This window comes from Mesoplodon densirostris, chromosome 3, assembly GCF_025265405.1.
Source record: "Mesoplodon densirostris isolate mMesDen1 chromosome 3, mMesDen1 primary haplotype, whole genome shotgun sequence".
NCBI lineage: Eukaryota > Metazoa > Chordata > Mammalia > Artiodactyla > Ziphiidae > Mesoplodon > Mesoplodon densirostris.
Genome location: NC_082663.1, coordinates 108,845,282 through 108,869,887, shown reverse-complemented (window position 1 = coordinate 108,869,887; position 24,606 = coordinate 108,845,282). Strand labels below are relative to the sequence as shown.

Here is a 24,606-nt window from a genome sequence, read left to right as displayed (position 1 = left end):
TCTTTCTCATGCTTCTCATGACCTTTATTTTGCATCTTTTATCCTGTGTACTTATCCGTCTAACTTACTGCCCAACTGTTTTTCCAAGGCAGTGATGAATTGGACTTTCTAGTAAAACTCAGCTTGGGACAAGTGAAGAAGCAGAAAGGTGTGGTTCTTAGGGAGACATTCCTGTGTAGACATACAAAGAAGTCTGCTTTGGAGCGAAGCCTGATGCAGACAAAGAATTTTAAGACCATTGGCACACTGATGCTTTAAGACGAAGGTGTCTTGTTTCAAAGTTTGCTTTGGTATTGCTACTATGAGCAGAAGAGAAATCATTCTGTGTGCTCTGGATGATGGTAGGTAATCCAGCTGCATGTTCCTGGTAAGGAAATAGCAACCCTCTTGCATCTTTAGATATCACTTTATTTATTGAGCTTCCCATTTCTGATATGGCCCTCACTTGAAGTGCACGTAAATGTGCTCTGCCTTGTCACTGCCCTTTCGTGTCTTAAGTCCTGTTTTGGAGGCACAGGTCATAGAATGTAATCCTCTTCTACTTCTGTGAGGACAGTGTTAATCTGTTCAACAGGTGGGTAGGTTATGACACAGCTTGTAGTATTGGTATTTTCTCTTGCAGGAGATGAGATTCTTGAATTCAGCTGTCCTCATTATGTTTCACAGGAATACTTATTTTTCAAGTAATCAGAAGGGTGATTTTTTTAGGACACTTTCTTGTCTTGGGTCCTGGCTGCTGAGTTGCTCCCCTTGGGAGGTGCAGTGGGGAGAGAGTTCAGATTCCTTTCTGACTCTCTGGCTCCCTCTGGGCCACCTGACTTCGGAATTCTGGTCTCCCTTCACAAGTCCAGAGGAGGGAAAGTGTGTGCCGCAGGCGTTTGTCATCATTACTTACAGATTTTGAACTGTGGGTTAATTTCATAAGAAAGAACCTTTTGTGTTGACACAGTGAGGTTTTCCCCTTTCTTTCTTTGTATAAATTGACACATTAGTTACTTCTCTTGGTATTTTATTGCTGAATTGATAGTATTTTCCCCCATTTTTCGTGTTAGGTTTGCCTTTTACTTATTTATTCTGCCTTCTTTTTTGGCTTCATTTTCTTTGTTTTTTTCTTTTTTATTGCCATATCCTCTTTATTTTTTCATATTGCATTTTCCTCTGCTTCTTTTTCTCCCTCTCTCTGCTCTCTAAAATCTACAATCCTTTTCCTTCATATTTCAGTCACCTTTTACCTATGAAAATAGATTATAGTGTTAATAGAACTGAAATAGTGGATTGAATCATTATATTCTGACTGTATGGGCATTAGAGCCAGCCAATCCTTGTGATTCTGATTAAAAAAAACTTTTACCAAATGCTTGCTTAACAACGTGATTTACATGAATTATGTAGGTTTTGGTCTCAACATACACTGAAATATATTTACTTAAATGCATGATGTGACGTGTTTTAGAGGTAAGATCCATTATTGCTACATTTCTACACTACTACATTGTACTTGGACATTTACTGTACAGTGAGCTTCTTGTTGTGTTTGTGTGCAGCCGTCTGTGAAAATGGATGTCAGAATGGTGGACGTTGTATTGGACCCAACCGCTGTGCTTGTGTTTATGGATTCACTGGTCCACAGTGTGAAAGAGGTAAGAAGAGAAAAGAGAACCTCCCTTTGGAGAAGTTTATCTTGTTGTAAATGTGTAATTTTTTATTACCTGATGAAAAAAATCTTCTAACGAAATATTTTCATTCTTCTTTGATTATGTCTATAACTTGTATGGTCAGATTTTGAGATATAGCTAATAGCAGTTGAAGTGTCTCAGTTTTTTCCACCAGAGTGAACTCAGTTCAGGAGGCCAACTCTGGGACTCCGGCTCTAGAGTAATTCTGAGTGAGTGACTGATGGCAGATCCTAATAACTTGGAGTTAATTCAAATTAGGAGTCACTGTTGGCAGTGCGGCCTCTGTTAAAAAAAAAAATGTAGCATGTTCTTGGCTGCAAAACCAACAAAAATCTGAAATAAATTGCCCTAAACAACAAGGAAATATATTACATTGCATACAGAAATTCCAGAGTCACTGGGCTTCAGGTAGGACATGATCAAGCCTTTCATTCTGTTGTTCTACTTCTCTTGGCCTTGCCTTCCTTTGTCAGTTTTGCCCTACCCTCCAGTTCTTTATAGTTGTGAAATGACTGCCAGCAGTAACTAAGGGAACATGCTTTCTTGTTCACATCTAGAGAGAGAAAACCTCTCCTTTAACCATGGGCCAATACTAGCCTTCAGAGATACTCCATACGCTGATTGGATTAAGCTTGAGTTTTTGAACCAGTCCCTGGTGAGAGGAATGGTATTAATATGTTCCATGTAGACTTACCAGGCCCTGTCTTTGGAGCAGGAGATGATGAAAGCCTCTCAAAGTCATCTATCTGAAAAGGAGAGTTTGGTATCAACCCAGTAGAAGTTGTGTTGGGCAGGAGGAAAGGGGTAGGAGAATGGCTGCTGGGTAGGCATCCAGCATTGTCCACCTTATCCATGTAAACTGTCGGTCAAGCCAATATGAAACCAATTTACCATAATTTAAATAGCAGTTAAACTTGTGACCTGTAGACTACTGAAAATCCCCAGTGTTGATGGAATAAGTGAACTATTAATAATGTTCTGATAGCAAAAGGGCATATCAAAGAAGGTAAATTTTATAAAATGTGATAACTGTTTAGCACTGAACCATAAAAGTAAAATAAGCTTAAACTAAAATCAATATTACATAATCATTCATAATTACATAATACTCAATTGATTTTCCCAGGGCTTTCATAGCATCTAAAGTTGTATAGTGCTTTCTTTGTTGTGAAACTTTGAGTATATGAAGCTATGTCATTGAAATGTTACAGATAAGTAGTGGTGATGGTTTATATATGTATAGAGGCTTTGAATTGCAAAGAAACCTTGTGTTTTTAAAATTATATCCATTACACTGACAAAAACTTAATCCTGGTATTCAGGTTGAAGCTTGAGAAGAAGCTGAGAAATTAGAATTATATGGTGAAGTTTGAAAAGTAAGATGTATGCAGCCTTTTAACATACACTTGTATGTATATGTACATTAAGATATTTACATTATTCCTAAGGTAATAGAGATTTCTTGGGACCGAAGTACATTCCACAAATGACAGAGTTTATAGTTACACTTAGGACAAATTTAAACGTCTTCACCAGATGCTTTTATTTTGGGAAGAAAAATTAATTGTGAAATGTTAGCATAAAATGATAAGTTGTTGAGAATGGAATAAAACAAATTTCCGAGATGATAAGTTTATTTAAACACCATAGAATGGAAAATAGTTAAATTTATAATTTCAAACATAGTTATAATTGGTGGAGATGATGTTCATTTTTTCTGGAGGTCATGTAAACTTTGTAGCACTTTTATCTTGAGCAGATTTCAAATTCAATTCCTAATTGGCAAAGGAATTGTGTAGTTTCGAGAAAGAGGCTTCCAGGCATTACATCGTTATTCTGCAACAGTTATTCATTCATTGGGTTTGTTAGTCCTTATTAAATTTATGGAAATTCAGTAAACACTTAACATATATTTTACATGTACAGTAGCATGTTTTCAGAAGAATTACAAAATTTATTAGTTAATGCATTGGCCTGAAGGATTTTTTTTTTTAAACATGGGTTTGTTTCTTAAAAATCTTTTTAAGTACTAACCTTCAGATGAAAGTTCTAAAACTTTGTTTCTTCCAAAGAAGAAATTAGCAATTTCCACTCTTAGGTTGCAACTCTGAACTTTAACGCTTTTGAAAGATATTTTCAATTGAATTTTTAATGTGTAATAGCTAATCCCACTGAAAGTGGAGTTCATAATTTTTCTCAAGAAACATTGTCTGCTTAGCTACAAAAGGAATAATTTATTTATGTTGAGGTTAGTGAATAGACCCATGTGCCCAGTTTACATTTATGGTTCATATTGTCTTTTTCAATGATTGAATTTTCAAAATATATGTTCTTTGTTCTCCTAGAAAAAACTGTTTTGTAAAATTAGGGATACTTTTCATTCTTAATGTAGAACACATATAATTTCTGTTTAAATTGGTCTCTTGGGATCAGTAGTGTGATAAACATGGCAGCTTTTTCTGCTATCTGGGCTTCTGGCAGACTGGTTTCCGGACTGGAGACAGAGACTGAATGGTAACCAATGACTGGCATGATTGTGGTATTTAACTTGAGTCTTGGTGCTGGGTAAGCTGAGCCTTTTTGGAGTTCTTTCCTCATTCTTGCTGATATGTACAATGACCTTTTATACTTAACATTGAAGAAAGAGTTCTTGTGGTCCCATGCTGATTGTAAAATGCAGACAGCTTAGCTATGTCCAAGGCACATGACAATATTCAATTTTTTTTGCTTCTCTCTCCATAAAGATGACATTTGAAATAAGATAAATATTGTACTTAATATAAACCTGAAAATACATAGACATGCATTCATCATTATATATCAAGACTTGGTGTTTTTTCTCTAACACTTAAAATATACCTTATTATTTATCAGTAGAAACTTGGAGGGGGCAGGCAGGCAAGAAATGAAATTACCTGAGGGATTTCTGGACTAAGTACAGTGATTACTTATTATAAACTCCAGTGGCCTGGAGACTTCCCTGGTGGTCCAGTGGTTAAGAATCCGCTTTCCAATGCAGGGGATGTGGGTTCGATCACTGGTTCAGGGAACTAAGATCCCACATGCCGCGGAGCAAGTAAGCACGTGCGCTCTAGAGCCCTCGCACCACAACGAAAGATACCACGTGTCACAACTAAGACCTGATGCTGCCAAATAAATAAATAAGTATTTTTTTTAAAATAAAAATAAACATGGCCTGCCCCAGGTCCCTGTTTCAACTTCTATACCTTAAATGGTTGTTGAAATCGTATTTTGTAATGGAATTTTCCTTGATGCTTATATAAAGACCATCTGTTAGAAATATATCCTAGACCCTTTTAAATTATGCATAAATTACTACTACAAATTGTTAAACAATTGTTTTTTAACAGTTTGTAGTAGTAAACATGTAAACATGACTTCCTTTTAAAAAGTGTGTAAATTTGGTAAAATTTCAAATACCCTTATGCTTAGTGATGTTTCCTTTAAAATGTACATCTTTCAGTAAATCGTACCTTAAAAAGGAGGATAGGAAATTTACTTTTTAACCTACTGATATTTTAAAGAAAAGTTCCTTTTGTTAATCTGAATCTGCATCAGAAAAAAAAGTGAGATCAAGTTGCAAATGTTAAAGTTTATAAAATCTAAAGTATCACGCCTTTATGTGAAATGTAAAATGGACAGATTTCCCTTCAGGATAACTTTCATAAAATCATCCAGTTAACGCATGAACTCAGTGTCTAAAAACATGTTGAGGAGGAGTAACTCAGCTTCTGCTCGAATACTTCCAGTCACAGGGTGTGCGCTTGCTCCCTCCATTGTGAGACGGAATTCCGTTGTCAGAGTCCTGGCTGTTTAAACTCTGCGTTATTATGCTCCTGCCTAAGCGGGCATTTAACAGATGTGTAGTGCCTCTCTTACTGTCTAATTCAGGGGGAACGTGATGATGGTGACTTCTCTAAAGGCATCCGTTATAACTTACTGCTCAGGATTGTGTGATGGCACCTTAAAGTCTTGAATTATTCTGTACATTTTTGTTCATCCACTCACATTTCAGTTGGTAAAGTAACAATGACTGTTATTAAACCTACTGAGACCTTATCCAGATTCTCCAAGAACGAGCGTGGAGATTGGCAAATTAGGGCTTTCCAGAATTCTGGGGATTATGTAGACCAGACCAAACTTTGTGCAGAAATAATTTATACATTTATTAATCAACATTAATTCCATACTCTTGGAATCTATTATAAAGTATGCAGGGTGGGTTTGTTTAGCCTATAGACATTCAAGTAGCATAGTAAATTAATAATGTGACCAGGAATACAGGGGAGTGTGGTGAGAGAACAGACTGGAATTCTGCAGAATTCTATATGCAGTGGATTTGATACTTCCAAGAAACGAATGGGCAGTACTTTTAGAAAAAATTCCTCCCATTGTAATGTTCTTATCTAAAGGTAACGTGTGTTTGTTATAAGGTAATTTAGAAAATAAGACAAGGAAAAACAAGAAATGCAATTATTTATGATTCTTCTCCAGTCAGAATTAATTACTTTTAAGATTTGGGTTACACTTTGAGTCCTTTCTTCTACCACACATATATTGCTTACAAAGAATGGGCTATTTCCATTCTTATGGAGTCGACTGTAAGAATATTTCACGTTCTGTAACATGAAATGTACTTATGTCCTGCTTCTTCTTTTAGGTTATGAACAACATTCTATTAGATTATGGATTGTAATAGTTACACTGCATGTTGTAATAATGAGGGCTAGGTATCTACATTCTAAACAACTGTATGATATTTGTAAAGTTATTTTCTCTGTCTCACAGATGAGGAAGTTTTGCCCACTTCAAACTTATGGTAGCATTGGGGGTATTAGAACAGGAGGAGGATCTCCAACCATCTGATTTCAGACCTTAAATTCAATTATGGTGATATAGCTGTCTACTGTAATTACATTTTTTATTAATTAACATTTAACATTTAAGGTCATTTTCAGGTTCTCTTGTGATTTTATTGGTTTGTTTCTTAGCAAAGCTGTGATAAAAATCTATGTAGATAAATCTATATCTTTGATTTTATTCTTAGAATATATCCTAGAAATGTAATTACTGAGTCATTGAATATGTGAAAATTTAAAGCTTTTCATATGTTCTGTTCATTTCCCTCCAAAAAGGCTTTTTATGATTAATTCCTTTGGTATTATGTTTAAAAAGTCTTCCCCATTTCCAAATATTATAAATATCTATAGTTTTTTCCTAGGAATTTCCTAAAATTCCTATTGGAATTTTATTCTTTTACCTTTTTAACCACAAGTTAGAACATACAGGATGGTAACTAAAATAAATTTATTTATAAATAAATATTTATTTATTTATCACATATCTATTGCGTACTTATTTAGTATTAGGCCAAGTATGTGGAGTTCAACTTACAAACAATATATACTCCCTGTTAATGAGAAGCAAATTATCTGTTTAAAGACTAGAACTAGTCATCTGCTTAAACACTAAAATAAAATACAACATAGTAAATACTATAATGGGAGTAGTAACAAATTTATGTGAGAGCTCAGAAATGGTTCCTGATTAAGGGAGAATTACAGAAGTGTTCCTGCAGTTAATCTGAATGAAACAAACTCACTCATTATAATGGGAAAAACAGTATCGGACTAATTCCTGTGTTAATATTACACGATATAGCATGATGGAATCTTGTACTGAATAACATTATTTAAACTCCACAATTAATTACCAGTTACCACAGTTACTGAGCTGATGTTGGTTTATAGAAATAAGAGGTCTCCCTTTTTCTTGCACTCAGAAGATTTAGTGAGAATGAAATTACAAGGAACAGAGAAAACATTACCAGCCGCAGATGTCAAACTCACACGCTCCTGCACGATCACACACACACACAGTTCTGCACTCCTGAGGTCATTAAGAACGTTTTATAACCTTGCACTCTCTAAGCTAAACTTAGCCTTAAATGGGCATCAGAGAAATACCAGAAGATCTGTGGGAACTGAACTTTTTGGCAGTAGCTCAGATGACATCCTTATCTTGAATGCCATTAAGAACACAAGGGAAGGAAAATGAGAGAGAAAAAAAGCAGGCAGTGGAAAGTGGAAGGGAAGGAAAAGAAGAACGGAATGAAGAATGATAGCAAAGGGAGATGGAAAGCTAAAACTCAGAGTGGAGATGCTGGGCTGTGTAAAGGACGGCTCTTAAGTTTTGGAGAAAATCAGTTCATTGATTAATCTGATCTGGGAGAGGCCAAGCTTCCGTTTCTCACTCTTCGATTTAAGCCTGTGCTCTTTTGCTCTATGCAGTAAGATTGAATGTGTTGGCAGCCTGTTAGACCCTGATGCTTTATTTCTAAAACTCCTTTGAGTTAAACCAGTGAGTATTTTCATTTATTCCAGCTCTAAGTGCCCTTATTTATGTATATCTTTGTTTGCTTTTGGTTTGTCTACCTAGAGGCAGAGGAACCTGCAATACAAAATAAAAATATTCAAATATTTTAGAGTTGTGTAGCTCCATAAATACTTTCCTGTTCTCCTATTTCAGCATCAGGTCCGAAGACATTAGAGTTTTAGCTGGTATGGAAACTAGGTGAAGCTACCACACACACACGAATTAAATATAATGAAAGGTTATTACATAGGATTTAGCCAAAAGCAATAAATAACAAAATGTGCATGGGTGGGGAGAGGGGTTTATGTTATATCACTGTATATTTAAAAAAAAATTCTCAAATACTAAAAATTCTTAAATAACACCTGTCTGCACGGGTTTCAGATAAAGGATTATGGATCTGCAATTACCTTATAGAGTTGTTGGGAAGATTAAAAGCAATACTATGTTAATAAGCTCTTAACACATAATAGGCAGAGCACCTGGCACATGGTAGGCATCTACTGAGTGATATTTGCTGTGTTTTAGGAACACAGGGTATAGCCAGAATCAAACCTTAATATTAAGACCTGTGTGGCCTTGGAAATGTGATTGCCCTCTCTGATCTGTGTTTCTGAATATATAATAGGTGTCTACTGTGTCAACCTTGAATTATTTTTGAGACTTAATGATACAATACTTGGCACCCAATAAATGATCATTATTGATGCTAATCTCTTTTAACTGAACTCCCCAGTTATCAAAAAGATAACAGTGGAATATTCAAAAATGGATTTTCAGATACGGAATAAAGAGATTTTGTCAACCGTTTAAATCATACACATAAAGTTTAATGCTGCTTTTATTGATAGTGTAAGGACTCAGAATAAATAGCATGTTTTAAGAGTGGCTCACATTCTTGGTATAAGAATTAAATGAAAGATAAAGTGCCTAGACAGTGTCTGGCACAGAGTAAGTGCTCAGTAAATAATAAGCTATAATTATGAAAAATAAAGCCAAGATATGATATGCTCTCCTACACAGAATTGTGTTTATGGATGAGGAAGATTGTTCCAGCATCACTCAGAATGTCTTAGGTCAGAGTGCATACGTTGTGAACAATGTAATTTTTGTGTGGATTTTTTGTGATAATACAGGTCAAATGAAAAATACTATATATCATAATCACTGCCTTGCCCGTTATGCAGTTGAATTTTTACACCCTGCTCATCTTTTTTTTGACATGTTTCTACTGTAAGTACCAGTGTTGCTATTAGTAGTTACTCACTATTTAACTGGACTCTTTACTCTCCCCCTGCTCTATGCATGAAGTCGTGTTCCAAGCATTTCACAGTATAACTAATATATAGTAGTTTATTTCACTCAAGGTACTTGTAATCAATGGGCTAGTATATTGCTAAATCTAATACAAGTAGGTCAGAGGGGTCTTCAGACTGTCCAGAGAACAGTTTCTCTGTGAAGCTTTCCTTGACCACCACCTGCCTCCCTGCCTTACCTTACCTTTGGTGCAAAAATTAGGCATGCTCTTCTTTTTTTCCTATACATGCCATATATCCCATTCCTTTAGACTAGCTCTCTTCATCATTGCATTGTGACTGCTTACTTTTTTGGCTGTGAGCCTTTTAAGAGCAGATATTTTTATCTTAAGTTGCCTTGTGTTCCCTCTGCTCCACACAGTATATAAAAGGCAGGCTGTGTATGTGACTACATAAAAATAGCAGTTCCAAGTAGAAAAAATAGAATGAAAAAAGTACAGACGTAGTTGAGGTCCTTGAGTGTTCATGGATGCTTATTCATCAGTGTGGCTCTAAGATACAGTGAAAGGGAAGAGTAGAAGATGAGGCTGGAAAAATAAACTTGGATGTTAATATCCAAAGTCTGGAATGCCAAAGCCAAGAGGCTGCCCTCTATGCAGTAGGCTCTGGGGAGAGGGATTATGAAGGACTTCTAATCTTGAAAGGAGTTCCCTATAAAGGTCAGTCTGGAGTGGTAAACAAAAAGAAATGGAGGGTGGAGAGGCTGAAGGCAAAGACCTCATTCAGGAGAATTCATTGCATGTCAGGTAGATAATAGCAGTGAATCTATTACGTTTGTATGTATAGTGTTTTCAGTCAGATTAAGATTTATCTCTGCATAAATTAAAGTAGTATTAATTTGAAATGGAAAATTATGTAATACTGGGGATTATGATAAGATTTTTAGAGAAATTAATACTTACAGCAACCCAAAGATAGCATTTTTTAACGTCATATTACAAATGAGAAAACTGAGGCACGAGGAGGTAAAACAATTTGCTGAAATTCACTCAGCTAATAAATGGAGAAAGTAGGATTGGAATACAGTGGTATAACCTCAAAACTCACACACTTAACTACAACTTTATTTCGAGTAAAACACAAAATTGCAAAAGTCATGTATTTCTACACTTTAGAAATATATTGTATCAATTGTTAAGTATGAGAATGATAGATAGGTACACATTTCCAATAGAATGAAAGAGATGGCTTGCTATTTTTATGTTCTTTTGTTATCTGGCCTAGGGAAATCTTTTTGGTATATAAATTTCTGATTATACCTCTGAATGCTTATACCCAGAGTTTCTTTATGTGTAAGATGTGGTAAAATATTTATTCAAAACTCATAATACTTAAAACAAATTTGAGACTTCTATTTCCAGCCAACATGGCCTAACAGGAACCAGATTAACCCTCCTGGCTGGGAAGAACTGAAAAACAGAATAAATATATGAAACAATGGGTTTCAAGATATTGGACCTCAAGTAACAATAGAAAGTGATCCCTGAAAGGACTCTGCTAGATTTTCCCAGGTTGCTGCTTGAGAGTTTTTCCAGGCTGTGCTGTGGGCAGAGAGAACCCAGGCATAGCCTGACAGATTCTTTAAGCTGTATGCAAAGTGTCTTTTTAGTTCACAATGGAATTAAATCAGAAAGCAGTAACAGAAAGATCTCTGGAAGATACCCAAACATTCAGAAACTGTGTAACTCATTTCTGGTATCCGTGGCTCAAAGAAGAAATCAAAAGGGAAATTAGAAAGCATTTTGAACTTAATGAATGAAAACAATATATCAGAATTTGTGAGATGCCATTGAAGGAATACTTGGAATTTTATAGCTCTAAAGGTCTATATTAGAAGAAGAGAGATCTCAAATCAGGGACCTCAGCTTTTTCATTAAAAAATTAAAAGAAAAATTAAACCAAAATAAGCAGAAGAAAAGAAGTAAGTTCAGAGTAAAAATAAATGAAGTAGGAAACAGAAGAAGTGAGAAAATCATTGAAACCAAAAGCTGGTTCACTGAAAAGATTAATAAAATTGATAAGCCACTATCCACACTGACAGGGAAAAAGCAAAGACACAGCTTATCAATATCAAGAATGAGAGAGGTAACATCACTCCAGATTTTACTGATAAGTGAATAATGAGGCAATACCATGAACAGCTTTAAGCTGATAAAAATGAAGTGGGTAATTTCTTGAAAGATGTAAATCAACAAAGTTCACTCAAGAAGAAATAACATAGATATCCCTATATCAATTAAAGAAATTGAACCTGTAGTTAAAAACCTTCTTATAAAGAAAAATCCTGACTCAGATAGCTTCACTGGTAAATTCTGCTGAACATTTAAGAAGGAAATAATGCCAATCCTATAAAAATTTTTCTAGAAAAGAAACAGGAGTTAAAACTTCCCAACTCATTCTATGAGGCCAGATTACTTTGAAACCAAAACCGGCGAAAGGCATTTCAAGAAAAAAAGAGCTTGCAAATATTTTTCATGATACAAAATTTCTGAATTTCAGCAAAGTGCACCAACAGTATATTGAAAGAGTGTATATAATAACCAGAATTTTATCCCAGAATAAAGAATCAGTATAAGTCACCGTATTAACAAATTTTTAAAAATCACATGATTATCTAAATAGAGGCAGACAAACATTTGACAAAATCCAGAATCCATTCCTGACACAAACTGTCAACAAACTAGAGAGTAAGAGATCTCCCTCAATGTGAGAAAGGGGCAGTTCCAAAAAAGCTGTAGCTAACGTTATACTTAATGATGAATAATTATTTTCTATTTCCTTGATTATTCTTTCTTTCCTATAATGGAGTATTCTTGTTTTCTTAATCTGCTCTGTGCCTTAAAAAAAATTATAGTATGTTAGAAAGTTCCTGTCCCGTTTCTTTTTATCTTATGCTTGCTTAAAATGGGCAGCTCTGTCCAGAATTTCTATTTCCACTAACTTGGTAAAAGTGAATTTTCCTTTTCTCCCTTCCAAAATTACCTAAGAGTTGTCTTCCTGTCCTTGCTCCTGTTCGAGAGCCAGGGATTCAAGTACTTGGTGTTCTGAGCCCAGAAGAGGAGAGGAAGACCTCAGCTGGGGTTTGGGCAGCTTTGATGAAAGGATCTGTGCTCTGCACTTTCTGAGGATATTCTTTGTATGACTTGTGCTAGGATCACTCTGTATGGTCATGGGAATATTCTCTTTTCAAAGAGTATATCCCTGAAATTTGAGTGATTCCTCCCATTTCAGCTATAGTCCCTGGTGTACCTTTGATTTCAGAGAATCGTGCTTGGTGCTGATTTCACCCATTTGCCCTATCATTCTCCAGCAGTAGTTTCTCCTTGCTATTGTCATCATAAGGGACTTCAGTCCAGCCTCCTGCTCCCTGAGAATTTTTTTTTCCATATTGTCCATGGGTCTCCTCTTCTCCTGTTGAGTACTCGGGATAATTGACCCTGTGTGGCGAGGATCATCCTGTCTTCACTGTCTGGTTTCCTCCCATCTGGTAGAAATCACAATGGCTGGTTCCTCTCTGTTTTTCTGCTTTCTGATGAGCTATTATGTTGGTTGGTAGGGACTTTTACTCCTCCAAACTTTCCCTAATTTCTCCATAAGCTGAACCCACAGTAGCTCTCAAGGGAGAATTAGTGAGACTTCATAGGATATTGATGAATCATTCTCATTCCCTGTATTATTTGGAGGAGCAGTCTCCTATTTCATTCCTTGGCTGCCATTTTCAAATATTATAGCAGGAGTTTGTGCCTATTTCCTACTTTAGGTGCTGAGAGTGAAATTTTTTGTTAGATTTTACCTTTTTTATTGCTGTTTATATTAGCAGTGGGAAAGGGAGATTCTATGATATGGTTTCAATCTCCTGTGTTTGCCAGGAAGTTGATATCACATTTACAAGTTTTTGATCTGAAATCAATCTGAAGTCACAGAGAAAGCCAGGTTATAGGGGTTTCTGATAGAAGATGATATGATTTGTGATATTGCAGTTGACATTTACAAGTAAGATTGTGGTGGCTTATTAAGTACACATTATTGTACCAAGAAACACTGGTTCTATGGGTGCCTCATCTTTTGTGGATTAAAGACTGTGTTTCCCATGACCATACTTAATGTCATGGTTTAATGCATGCAAAATTCTTCCATATGGACAAAGCTGAATGTGAATGTCTTCATCTGACTTAGAAATAGCATACATGGCACATTCCAAATTTTGAACATGACTATTTTCATCAAAGAAAAAAGAATTAAGTTCTGATTGTCACAGAGAGATTTTAATTAGAATTTGACAGATTAACTGTGCTCTTAAGCAAGTCAATTCATGAGTAATTTCTTGTTTGAAATGTGAGGACACTGGGCTAGATCACTGTTTACCTATCTTTGTTGGTAATAAGAATCACCTGGAGTTTTTTGTTCCAAAATATTGATTCCTATGCCTATACCTTGGAGACTCAAATTTAGTGCTCCAAATTCAATGAATTTCAACCATCGTGGCATATTTACATTTCCAGGGAGCATTTAAAATCCTGACACCCAGGCTTTATCCAGATCAATTACATAAGAATCTTGAACAATGGGACCCACCCCCAAGCATCAGCATTTATTTCTTAAAGCTCCCAAAGTAATTCCACTGTAAGGCGAAGTTTGTAGAACACTGGTCTAGCGTGAGGTAGGTACAAAATACCCCAGAATATTCTTATGACAAGTCTGAGAAATCATTTATTAAAATATAGTCAAGATTTTATCAACAACTCAGTTTTTACATTTAGAGCCCCAAATGAAGCCACTCTGAAGAAAACTTACTATCGGGTTATTTTGAACAGATTTATAATGTTTTAACAATATTAGAATAGGCTGTCCCTCTCTCTGATGTGGCAAAATTGGATTTGAAAAGAGTCAACTTTATCTTAAAGTTTTCTCCATTTCACAAATTTTTAAATCTCAGTGACCTCAGTAAGATGTTAACACTCCCTGCAGGGGGCAAGATTGAGTCAACAATGTTTAAAATGGCTTCAATTATAATGTTTATAATCTTGGCTTGGTTACTATGTGGTAAACTAAGAAATAAACCCAATATACCTTAAAAATCATAAGTAGAAAATGAAAAGCATTATCTAGGTCTTTTTTAAGGAAAATCTCACTTGTTTGAAGCAACCTTATGACATCATATCTTGCTTAAACTCTGTAGCTTATTCAAAGATACCATTATAGTTTTGTAGATCATAGTGAGATTATAGTAGTGTAGATTATACTGAGATGTACAAAGAGACACATCACATACTTTTCGTATCATACGTTATAATATTTCCTCTTTTTAAAATAATTACTGGCATTTATAAGTATTTATTTCTCACTACACAACTATGTACTTCCTGTTGCTTATGACTCTGCAAACTAAAAAAGTATAGTTTATTGTCCCTGTATTTGAGTGGGAGCCAAGGAACTTGATCTCTTACTTGTAATTGTTTTAAGAACGATTTGTGAAGGAGGTGGTATCTGAAACGCTGTTTGATAAACAGACAGTTTGGAGGGCTTGACTAGGGCTGGGGAATACCAGGCAGCATTTTTCAGGCAGAGGGCACTTCAGGAAAAAACCTAGAGCCGGAACCAGACAAGATGAAAGAGCAGCTGAGCAGATAATGGCCAAGGAGCTGAGGGGGTGAGGAAAGGACTTTGGGGAATCCCAGTTAAATCCTCAACTCTGCGGCAAGATGTTCGAAGGGTTTTTGCTTATCTGTTAGGTATGATCATGAGTGTAGGATTTTGCAAACATCCTGGCCAAATCCTCCAATAATTTCAAGGTCCTTGTGGGGCCGTGCAGGAGCCATTTTGGTTATCCTCAGATTGGAGTGGATTTGGGAGGTGACCTCTTCCTGGAGTCCCAAAAGAAGGCAGATGTACTGTGCCCTCTGCATTCCCCTTACTGTATCTAACACACTGTCCCTGCCCTGGACTTCTCATGCTGTGCTTCTCCAGCCTGCCTCTGACAGTACTCCTCAGCACAGAGGGGTCAGCCTTTCCTTTTGCTTTTCCTTCCTAACAGGACTTTCTTAGGTCTTATCCTCTTCCTGAGATGCTAGCTGCATGGCCAGTTTGGTGCTGATGAATGCTGGAAAGGTAGAGATTGGTCTAGGAGTAAGGAGCTCTGCATTATGGGTTAGTCCACAAGGTATACTCCAATATATAAAGAACTTGGTACATTGCTTGGTACAAATGCCTAAAAATATTTTCTATTATTTAATTACTAGAATTATGAAACATATACATCCAATCATTCAGTTAAAAGCTTTTAGGAGATTCTGTGTTACTTATTGTAAATATCACATTACAAAGGATCTTGAAATATAGCTCTAACCCTGTTTGCTAGCCCAAAGACATAATAATGAACTAGAAAACATATCTCTTTCTCTGAACACTGTACTGAAAGAAATTTGCAGTAATAAATGCAGAGTTCTAAATTACTGTGCTTTGAATTACCCTGTCTGGGGGCTGCAGTGACCTTGTTCTGTACAGAGTGGCTCTGGATGTCACAGACTATCTTATTGCCCGTTAGGATGACACTAAAGCAAAAGCTTGAACACAGTAGTTACTTAACTAGTAAGCACAGTAGTTCCTGACTCAGGGCATTTATGAGAAGTTTGGAGTGAACTATCTGGCCCTCTGCTTTATTCCTCATTCATTTTGGATTAGATTTATGGTGATTACCAAACCAAATCTAGGAAATTCCACTCACAGTTCCAAGGAAATCTGGCCCACAAATCTCTGAGAATCTGGAATTTCTTGAGTGTGTTCATCCATAACACATGCACACGTCATATGTTAAGTTTTTGTGTATGGTGTTTGGTGTTCTAGGTGTTGACGTCAGGCTGCCCTAGAAATCCTGCCCATCAGGCTGATTATCAGCGTAAGATAAAGCAAGGAATCTCCTTCCCTACCTTACTCTCATTTGTTGAAGACATTTAGGAACGGGTATCCCAAAATGTCTTAAAATAATTGCTTAATTTGTTCTTTTTTCTCCTTTATTTTATGGAATATCTTTTTATTTACTTATATCTTCTTTAATTCTAACAATGCTTTGTATTTTTGAAGTATGATTTTTATACTTCTTGTGTCAAATTTTGTTAAATTTGTTCCTAAGTATTTTATTTTTTGAGGCCATTGTAAATGGATTTGTTTTCTTAATTTCACTTTTTAATTTTTCATTGCTAGTGTATAGAAATACAGTTGATTTTTGTGTAATGATCTTGTATTCTGCAACCTTGAGGAACGTATTAATTTTTTAGTGGATAATTTAGAATTTTATATATACATGAGATCTTGTCATCTACAAATGGAGATAGTTTTATGTCTTTCTTTCTAGTATGCATGCCTTTTATTTCCTTTTCTTGCCTAATTGCCCTGACTAGAACCTACACTACAGTGCTGAATAGAATTGGCAAGAGCAGACACCCTTGTCCTATTCCTGATGTTAAGGAAAAAGAAAGCAACCAGTCTTTCACCCTTAAGTACGATGTAGCTGTGGGTTTTTTGTAGATGGCCTGCAACAGGTTACCTGTTGTCATAAAATGTTGAGGAAGTTCCCTTGCATTCCTGCCTTTTGAAGTGTCTTATGAGAGTCAAGCAAACAAAGACACACTTATTCAAGAAGACCTATTAAATCTAGGTAAAAACAACAAGGGTCTGTGTCACTTGAGCCATGACTTGCTTCCTCCTTCCCCACCCCTCAGTGCAGTGTAATGGAAGCTCCAATCCATGCAGGTATGGCCCATGAAATGGGGCTCCCTCTTCCTCTCAGTTCTCAGTCAAGAACTATTATATCTATACAGAAGGGGCAGCTGCCAGTATTTACAATATATATAGTAATGTGTATACACTGTATAGAGTATATAGTAAATAAGGTAGGAGGATAAGAAAGGGGGGACTATCTCTCAACTCTGAATTCTAGCCATTAAGTTCTATGGTGGGAAATCCAGGCAGAGAGAACATGAAGTACACAGACACAAGATGAAAAGGAAGGGCATGTTTGGGAAGAGAAAATTGGTCCACCATGGCTAGAGTGGGGTGTAATTTGGGGATGGGAGGTTGAGGAATTTATCAGTTATGAAGGAAAAAGGTAATAATGATAACAATAACAGCTAACATTTTTGAACACTCAGTAGTTTTCAGGAACTGGGTAAACACTTGACATGCATCATGTCATTGAAACCTCACACCTCCTCTAATGAGTGGTATCCTTACTTACAGCATAAAGTTCAGAAACATTAATGGTGTACAGTCATACAAAAAGGGCCTTCTATGTCAAGTTAAGAAATGTGGACTTTGTTATAAAGAAGAAACTAATTAAAAAAAAAAAAGAAATGTGGACTTTATCATATACTAACAGGAAGCCAGCCAAAATATTTTGTTAGGTTGGTACTTTAGAAAATTTTAACTTAGATGTGGAAGAAAATAAACTCTGAAGGCAAATGACACTGAAAGAAGGATGGCTGCTGAAATGGTCTAGGAGAGAGCAGAGGGCCTCAACTAAGGCATCAGAGTTGTACTGAAGGGGAGGCTATGCATTCCAGTGACATTTCCAAAGCAGAATGGACAAGACTTAGTGACAGATCTGGGGCTAGAGTGAGAAGTGTCAAGAATTACTGTAAGGGTTTTAGCTTGGATGACTGTGTGAATGCTGATGACCTTATCTGATGTGATGATCACAGAGAGAAAACCAGAGTTCTAGGAAATGACAGGAGGTTCAGGGTAAGACATGTCATACCTAAGACACCCATGAGACAGTCAGACAACTTTGTCCAGTAAACATTAGCAAAAATGGTCTGATTTCAGAAGAATAGGTGAAAAGTAGAGCCTAAGGATGGAGTAACATTGCTGAAAGGAAGGAACTAGCCCAAGAAAAGAATCAGAGAGGGAATAACAATATTTAATGGATAAAGATGCTTTCTTTAAAAAGTGGCCAGAAAGGAAGAAAGTTGATGAATTAGAAAATGAAATATTTAAAAGACAAATTTCTCTGCATAGAATGCACAAGAAGAGAATGGCAGCATGAAGAGCTCTGTTAATCTGATCCCCAACATTATTTATTTATTTATTTAGTTTTTGCGGTACGTGGGCTTCTCACTGTCGTGGCCTCTCCCGTTGCGGAGCACAGGCTCCGGATGCACAGGCTCAGCGGCCATGGCCCACAGGCCCAGCTGCTCCACGACATGTGGGATCTTCCCGGACCGGGGCACGAACCCGTGTCCCCTGCATCGGCAGGCGGACTCTCAACCACTGTGCCACCAGGGAAGCCCCCCAACATTATTTTTTAACAACCGTAACTGTTAAAAAATATTTTCAAAAACAGCCGTTTTAAGTCTCTGAGTATTTCTGAGTTTGACAAAATGAGATGGGGGGAAAACGTTAACTGTCATTTAGGCATGAATCTCAATACCTTTAACTGGTATTAGGAGAGGAGAAACTTCATTCAAATTCAAATTCTTCAGAGAATTTGTAGGTCATAGATCAAAATTCAAAGTGATCATGGTGTTTATTAGAAGGGATTGTGACAAGGAGAGAATGGCTCAAAAGAATATCTCTAAAAACTTGGCATCGATGCCCTCAATAGAATTTAATTAGTATCATTTAATTAGAATCAGGTTGAGGAAAAAAAATGCTCATCATTCAGAGATTGGTTTTTTAACTTTTAAAACTAGTGGCAACATTTTTTTATTCATCAAGGTGGGCTTTTTCTTGATTTGTTATTGTTGCTGCATTTTCCCCACTGTGTTTGTTAAACATTAGAAAATTACCCCCATCGGATATTGGAACCATTTTGGAAGAAATAATTTTGGCTCTATTAAAGAGTAAGAACATTGTCTATGACATAAATGCCAGTATTGTGCCAAAATCATTAGGCTTGTGGCTTGTACTTGGCTCTGGTAGCATTGTGACATGGTAGCTCTAGCAGTCTTCACTTGTTCCAGTTCCTGTGTGGACAGAATGGGATTATTCCCTAAACTCTGTTACCACCCGATCTTGCAAGGAAGCATGCCAGCAGTGCTTTTACCAGTGGAACCTGCTTTTGTTCTCAGTAAATTGTAGAATCTCAAAGTCTCACTGCTTGGAGCATAATTCTCAGTGTCCTGAGAACATTTGATTGCATTGCAGAAAAATCAAGTGTCTTCTTAAGAAAATTCCAGTATATTTTAGAAAGTGACCTTTTTAAAGGTTATTCAAATTGGTAAAAGTCAGTTTTAAAACTAGGACACCCATTTATGATAAAAACCCTCCAGAAAGTAGGCATAGAAGGAACTTTCCTCAACATAATAAAGGCCGTATATGACAAACCCACAGCCAACATTGTTCTCAGTGGTGAAAAACTGAAACCATTTCCACTAAGATCAGGAACAAGACAAGGTTGCCCACTCTCACCACTCTTATTCAACATAGTTTTGGAAGTTTCAGCCACAGCAATCAGAGAAGAAAAGGAAATAAAAGGAGTCCAAATCGGAAAAGAAGAAATAAAGCTGTCACTGTTTGCAGATGACATGATACTATACATAGAGAATCCTAAAGATGCTACCAGAAAACTACTAGAGCTAATCAATGCATTTGGTAAAGTAGCAGGATGCAAAATTAATGCACAGAAATCTCTTGCATTCCTATACACTAATGATGAAAAATCTGAAAGAGAAATTAAGGAAACACTCCCATTTACCACTGCAACAAAAAGAATAAAATGCTTAGGAATCAACCTACCTAAGGAGACAACGACCTGTATGCAGAAAACTTCAGGACACTGATGAAAGAAATTAAAGATGATACAAACAGATGGAGAGATATACCATGTTCTTGGATTGGAAAAATCAACATTGTGAAAATGACTCTACTACCCAAAGCAATCTACAGATTCAGTGCAATCCCTATCAAACTACCAATGACATTTTTCACAGAACTAGAATAAAATATTTCACAATTTTTGTGGAAACACAAAAGACACCAATAGCCAAAGCAATCCTGAAAAGGAAAAATGGAGCTGGAGGAATCAGGCTCCCTGACTTCAGACTATTTTACAAAGCTACAGTAATCAAGACGTATGGTACTGGCACAAAAACAGAAATATAGATCAATGGAACAGGATAGGAAGCCCAGAGAGAAACCCACGCACATATGGTCACCTTATGTTTGATAAAGGTGGCAAGAGTATACAATGGAGAAAAGACAGCCTCTTCAATAAATGGTGCTGGGAAAACTGGACAGCTACATGTAAAAGAATGAAATTAGAGCACTCCCTAACACCTTACACAAAAATAAGCTCAAAATGGATTAAAGACCTAAATGTAAGGCCAGACACTATAACACTCTTAGAGGAAAACATAGAACACTCTATGACATAAATCACAGCAAGATCCTTTTTGACCTACCTCCTAGAGAAATGGAAATAAAAACAAAAATAAACAAGTGGGACCTAATGAAACTTAAAAGCTTTTGCACAGCAAAGGAAACCATAAACAAGATGAAAGGACAACCCTCGGAATGGGAGAAAATATTTGCAAATGAAGCAACTGATGAAGGATTAATCTCCAAAATATACAAGCAGCTCATGCAGCTCAATATCAAAAAAACAAACAACTCAATCTAAAAATAGGCAGAAGACCTAAATAGACATTTCCCCAAAGAAGATACACAGATTGCCAACAAACACATGAAAGGATGGTCAACATCACTAATCATTAGAGAAATGCAAATCAAAACTACAATGAGGTATCACCTCACACCGGTCAGAATGGCCATCATCAAATTATCTACAAACAATAAATGCTGGAGAGGATGTGGAGGAAAAGGAACCCTCTTGCACTGTTGGTGGGAATGTAAATTGATACAGCCACTATGGAGAACAGTATGGAAGTTCCTTATAAAACTAAAAATAGAACTACCATACAACCCAGAAATCCCACTACTGAGCACATAACCCGAGAAAACCATAATTCACAGAGTTATGTACCACAATGTTCATTGCAGCTCTATTTACAATAGCCAAGACATAGAAGCAACCTAAGTGTCCATGGACAGATGAATGGATAAAGAAGATGTGGCACATAGATACAACGGAATATTACTCAGCCATAAAAAGAAACGAAACTGAGTTATTTGTAGTGAGGTGGATGGACCTAGCGATTGTCATATAGAGTGAAGTAAGTCAGAAAGAGGAAAACAAATACCGTATGCTAACACATAAATATGGAATCTAAAAAAAAAATGTTCTGAAGAACCTAGGGGCAGGACAGGAATAAAGACTCAAACGTAGAGAATGGACTTGAGGACACAGGGAGGGGGAAGGGTAAGCTGGGATGAAGTGAGAGTGGCATGGACATATATACACTACCAAATGTAAAATAGACAGCTAGTGGGAAGCAGCTGCATAGCACAGGGAGATCAGCTCGGTGCTTTCTGTCCACCTAGAGGGGTGGGATAGGGAGGGTGGGAGGGAGATGCAAGGGGGAGGAGATATGGGGATATATGTATATGTATAGCTGATTCACTTTGTTATACAGCAGAAACTAACACACCTTTGTTAAGCAATTATACTCCAATAAAGCTGTTAAAAAAAACTAGTACAGACTCTATGTATCCTTTCAAAAAAAAAGGCCTTTCCTTTTTTCTTGAAGATAATTTTCTCCTTTTCTTAACTCAAAATTTATAACAGGAGTTTATCTCTGTCTATCTCATGTTACCATTTTCTTTGGATGTAGGGTGTTATCCTCATCAGTTAAGCATTTGAAGAAATTACATATGGTAAAGGTTTTTCTGAGTATTGGATCAAATCTATTTCCAAATCAATATGGAAATAGATCAGCAAAAACTCGGGAGCACTCTGTACTTGGAAGGAAAAAGTGCATTCCAAGATTTCTGCATTAGTGGTTAAGGAATTGATGAGTAACTTGTTTGTTTTTCATAGAAGCCAGTAATCAGTGGAGTAGAAAACTTGCTATTTTTCATATGCTTGTTACTGTTAATGTAAACTTGCATATCTGGTTATAGATGGGTGAACTTAAAAATGATGTGTGTCCCCTGGCTACATAAACCCATGTGATTTTTTTTAACATCTTTATTGGAGTATAATTGCTTTACAAGGGTGTGTTAGTTTCTGCTTTACAACAAAGTGAATCAGCTATACATATACATATATCCCCATATCTCCTCCCTCTTGCATCTCCCTCCCACCCTCCCTATCCCACCCCTCTAGGTGGTCACAAAGCATGGAGCTGATCTCCTTGTGCTCTGTGGCTGCTTCCCACTAGCTGTCTATTTTACATTTGGTAGTGTATATTTAAGCTGGGACGAAGTGAGAGAGTGGCAAGGACATGTATACACAACCCATGTGATTGCACTGCATTATTCTCTATACTTCATGTCTCCATGTGGGCACTAGCATTGATCTCTCCACTTCACAGTACATACAATACCTGCAAGTATGAAGGAGTAAACTCTGGTTTTCCAGTTTCTGTTTAAGAAAATAAGTTGTGGAATTTTAAGGAAAAGTTTGGAGATTTTTATTATTCTCTATTTTGTTTCTTTTTGCATTTACTGAGGTTTCCATGATTCATCCCAACCTTGTTGTTTTTGTCTTCAGTAGAAATGCCAGTGCAAGTTCTCCTGACCTCTCTCTCTCTCTCTCTCTCTTCTTTTTCACAAGCCATTCTCACCATCTATACAGCTAACATATGTTGAAATAAAGTTGATATGAAATTGGTCAGCTTTCCTTTTTAATACTTGATCTAGGTATGGCTCTAATCTCAAATTGTCAACATTATAAAATTACTCTTTTTATATGATTTACTTTTTCTGTTTATAGAAATAATGCATGTTTATCATACAATGCTTGGGCAATGCTGACCATTAACAGAAAATTATTGAAGTCATGTTTAAATAATATTATGATAAATAGCTATTTTTTAATGAGCACCTACTATGTAGAAAGACTCTTCCCATGAATTTTTTCAATAAATTAGTGTCAGGAAGCTAGCAAATGTTGGCACTGAGATTGAACCCAGGTCTTTCTGACTCTAATGTGTATTCTCTCTGCTATACTGCTAGTCTGTATACTATATCGTTCTCCTGGTCATGCATTATAACTAATAACACACACACACTTATTGTTTTTTATGCTGCTGTATTGCTTTGGACGTAGTACCTACCCTCATAGAACCTTTGTTTCCTCAAGTGTCTATTGAGTATAGGAGTAAATTTGCTACTATTTTTATTATTATTAAGAACCATAATTATTTTCCTTTTAAAAATGAATTCATCTGTTATTTATCACTCATGATTACAAGGCATAGATACAAACACATTTACTAGAAAGCCAGAGTTTTTAACTTCATTATGGTATTAGAGAGATGTATCGCCTGAGTGCATTAAACATTTATGTAGTATAAAAAGAAAAAAAATGTTTTAAATGGAAGAATATGAAAATAAGAGTATAAAAGCATTTAAAATCCAAATCAGGGGAAAATATAGCTAAATGTATGAGAACAAATATTCCAAATAAAATTTGGTCAAGTGTTTCATGGGCTATCTTGGTCAAATACTTATTAATGAGTACAAATCCAGCTAAATTGCCACAGGTGTACTTGCCATTATTGACTCTGATCTAGCATGATTGTATAGAAATGTTCCTTTTTACCATATTTAGTTTAAACTTGCTTCCTGTCAGTGGCATCTTGCCTTGTCTGAAGCTAGACCTTGAAATGTTACTGAGTTGAGACCTCCAGGCATGTTAAAATCTCACACAAAATTTATGATAGATTGCAGCTTACCGACAATCCATGCTTGATAGTCACTGGCAAAAGTATGGCAGCTGACAAAGACTGTTAGTAAAGCAACCGTTTTTACCTTACATCCTGGCAGTTGAATGAGAAGATTTAGGGCTTCAGTGGATGCCAGCCTAAAATTCATTTTTGTAATAGATTCTTGAGTCTGAGTTTATTGAAGCATGAACTCCTAAGGTTTTATCCTGGCAACAAAAGATATGTGGAAAATGAAATGGTCATAAATATGACTGAAACGTTTATTAAATTTCAAGCAGGAGAGTAAGGACTCCAGCTTAGTATATGTGTTCTTTACAACTTCAATAAAATGTCATCTTTATAACTTTTATGACTTTTTAATATGTTGGTTAAGTTTAAGTCTACACTCTGTTTACATGAACTGCATCTGAGTTTAACTGGAATTATTTTTTATTT

At 36.2% G+C, this 24,606-nt stretch overlaps 1 protein-coding gene across 1 annotated transcript in view; it reads left to right on the top strand.

Moving 5' to 3' along the window:
• FBN2 (fibrillin 2) overlaps positions 1-24,606 on the top strand; it is a 230,142-nt gene that overhangs the window by 23,332 nt on the left and 182,204 nt on the right. Inside the window, exon 5 of the mRNA XM_060093309.1 lies at positions 1,545-1,640. Coding sequence (XP_059949292.1) covers positions 1,545-1,640 — 96 coding nt within the window. The remainder of the gene's footprint in view (positions 1-1,544; positions 1,641-24,606) is intronic.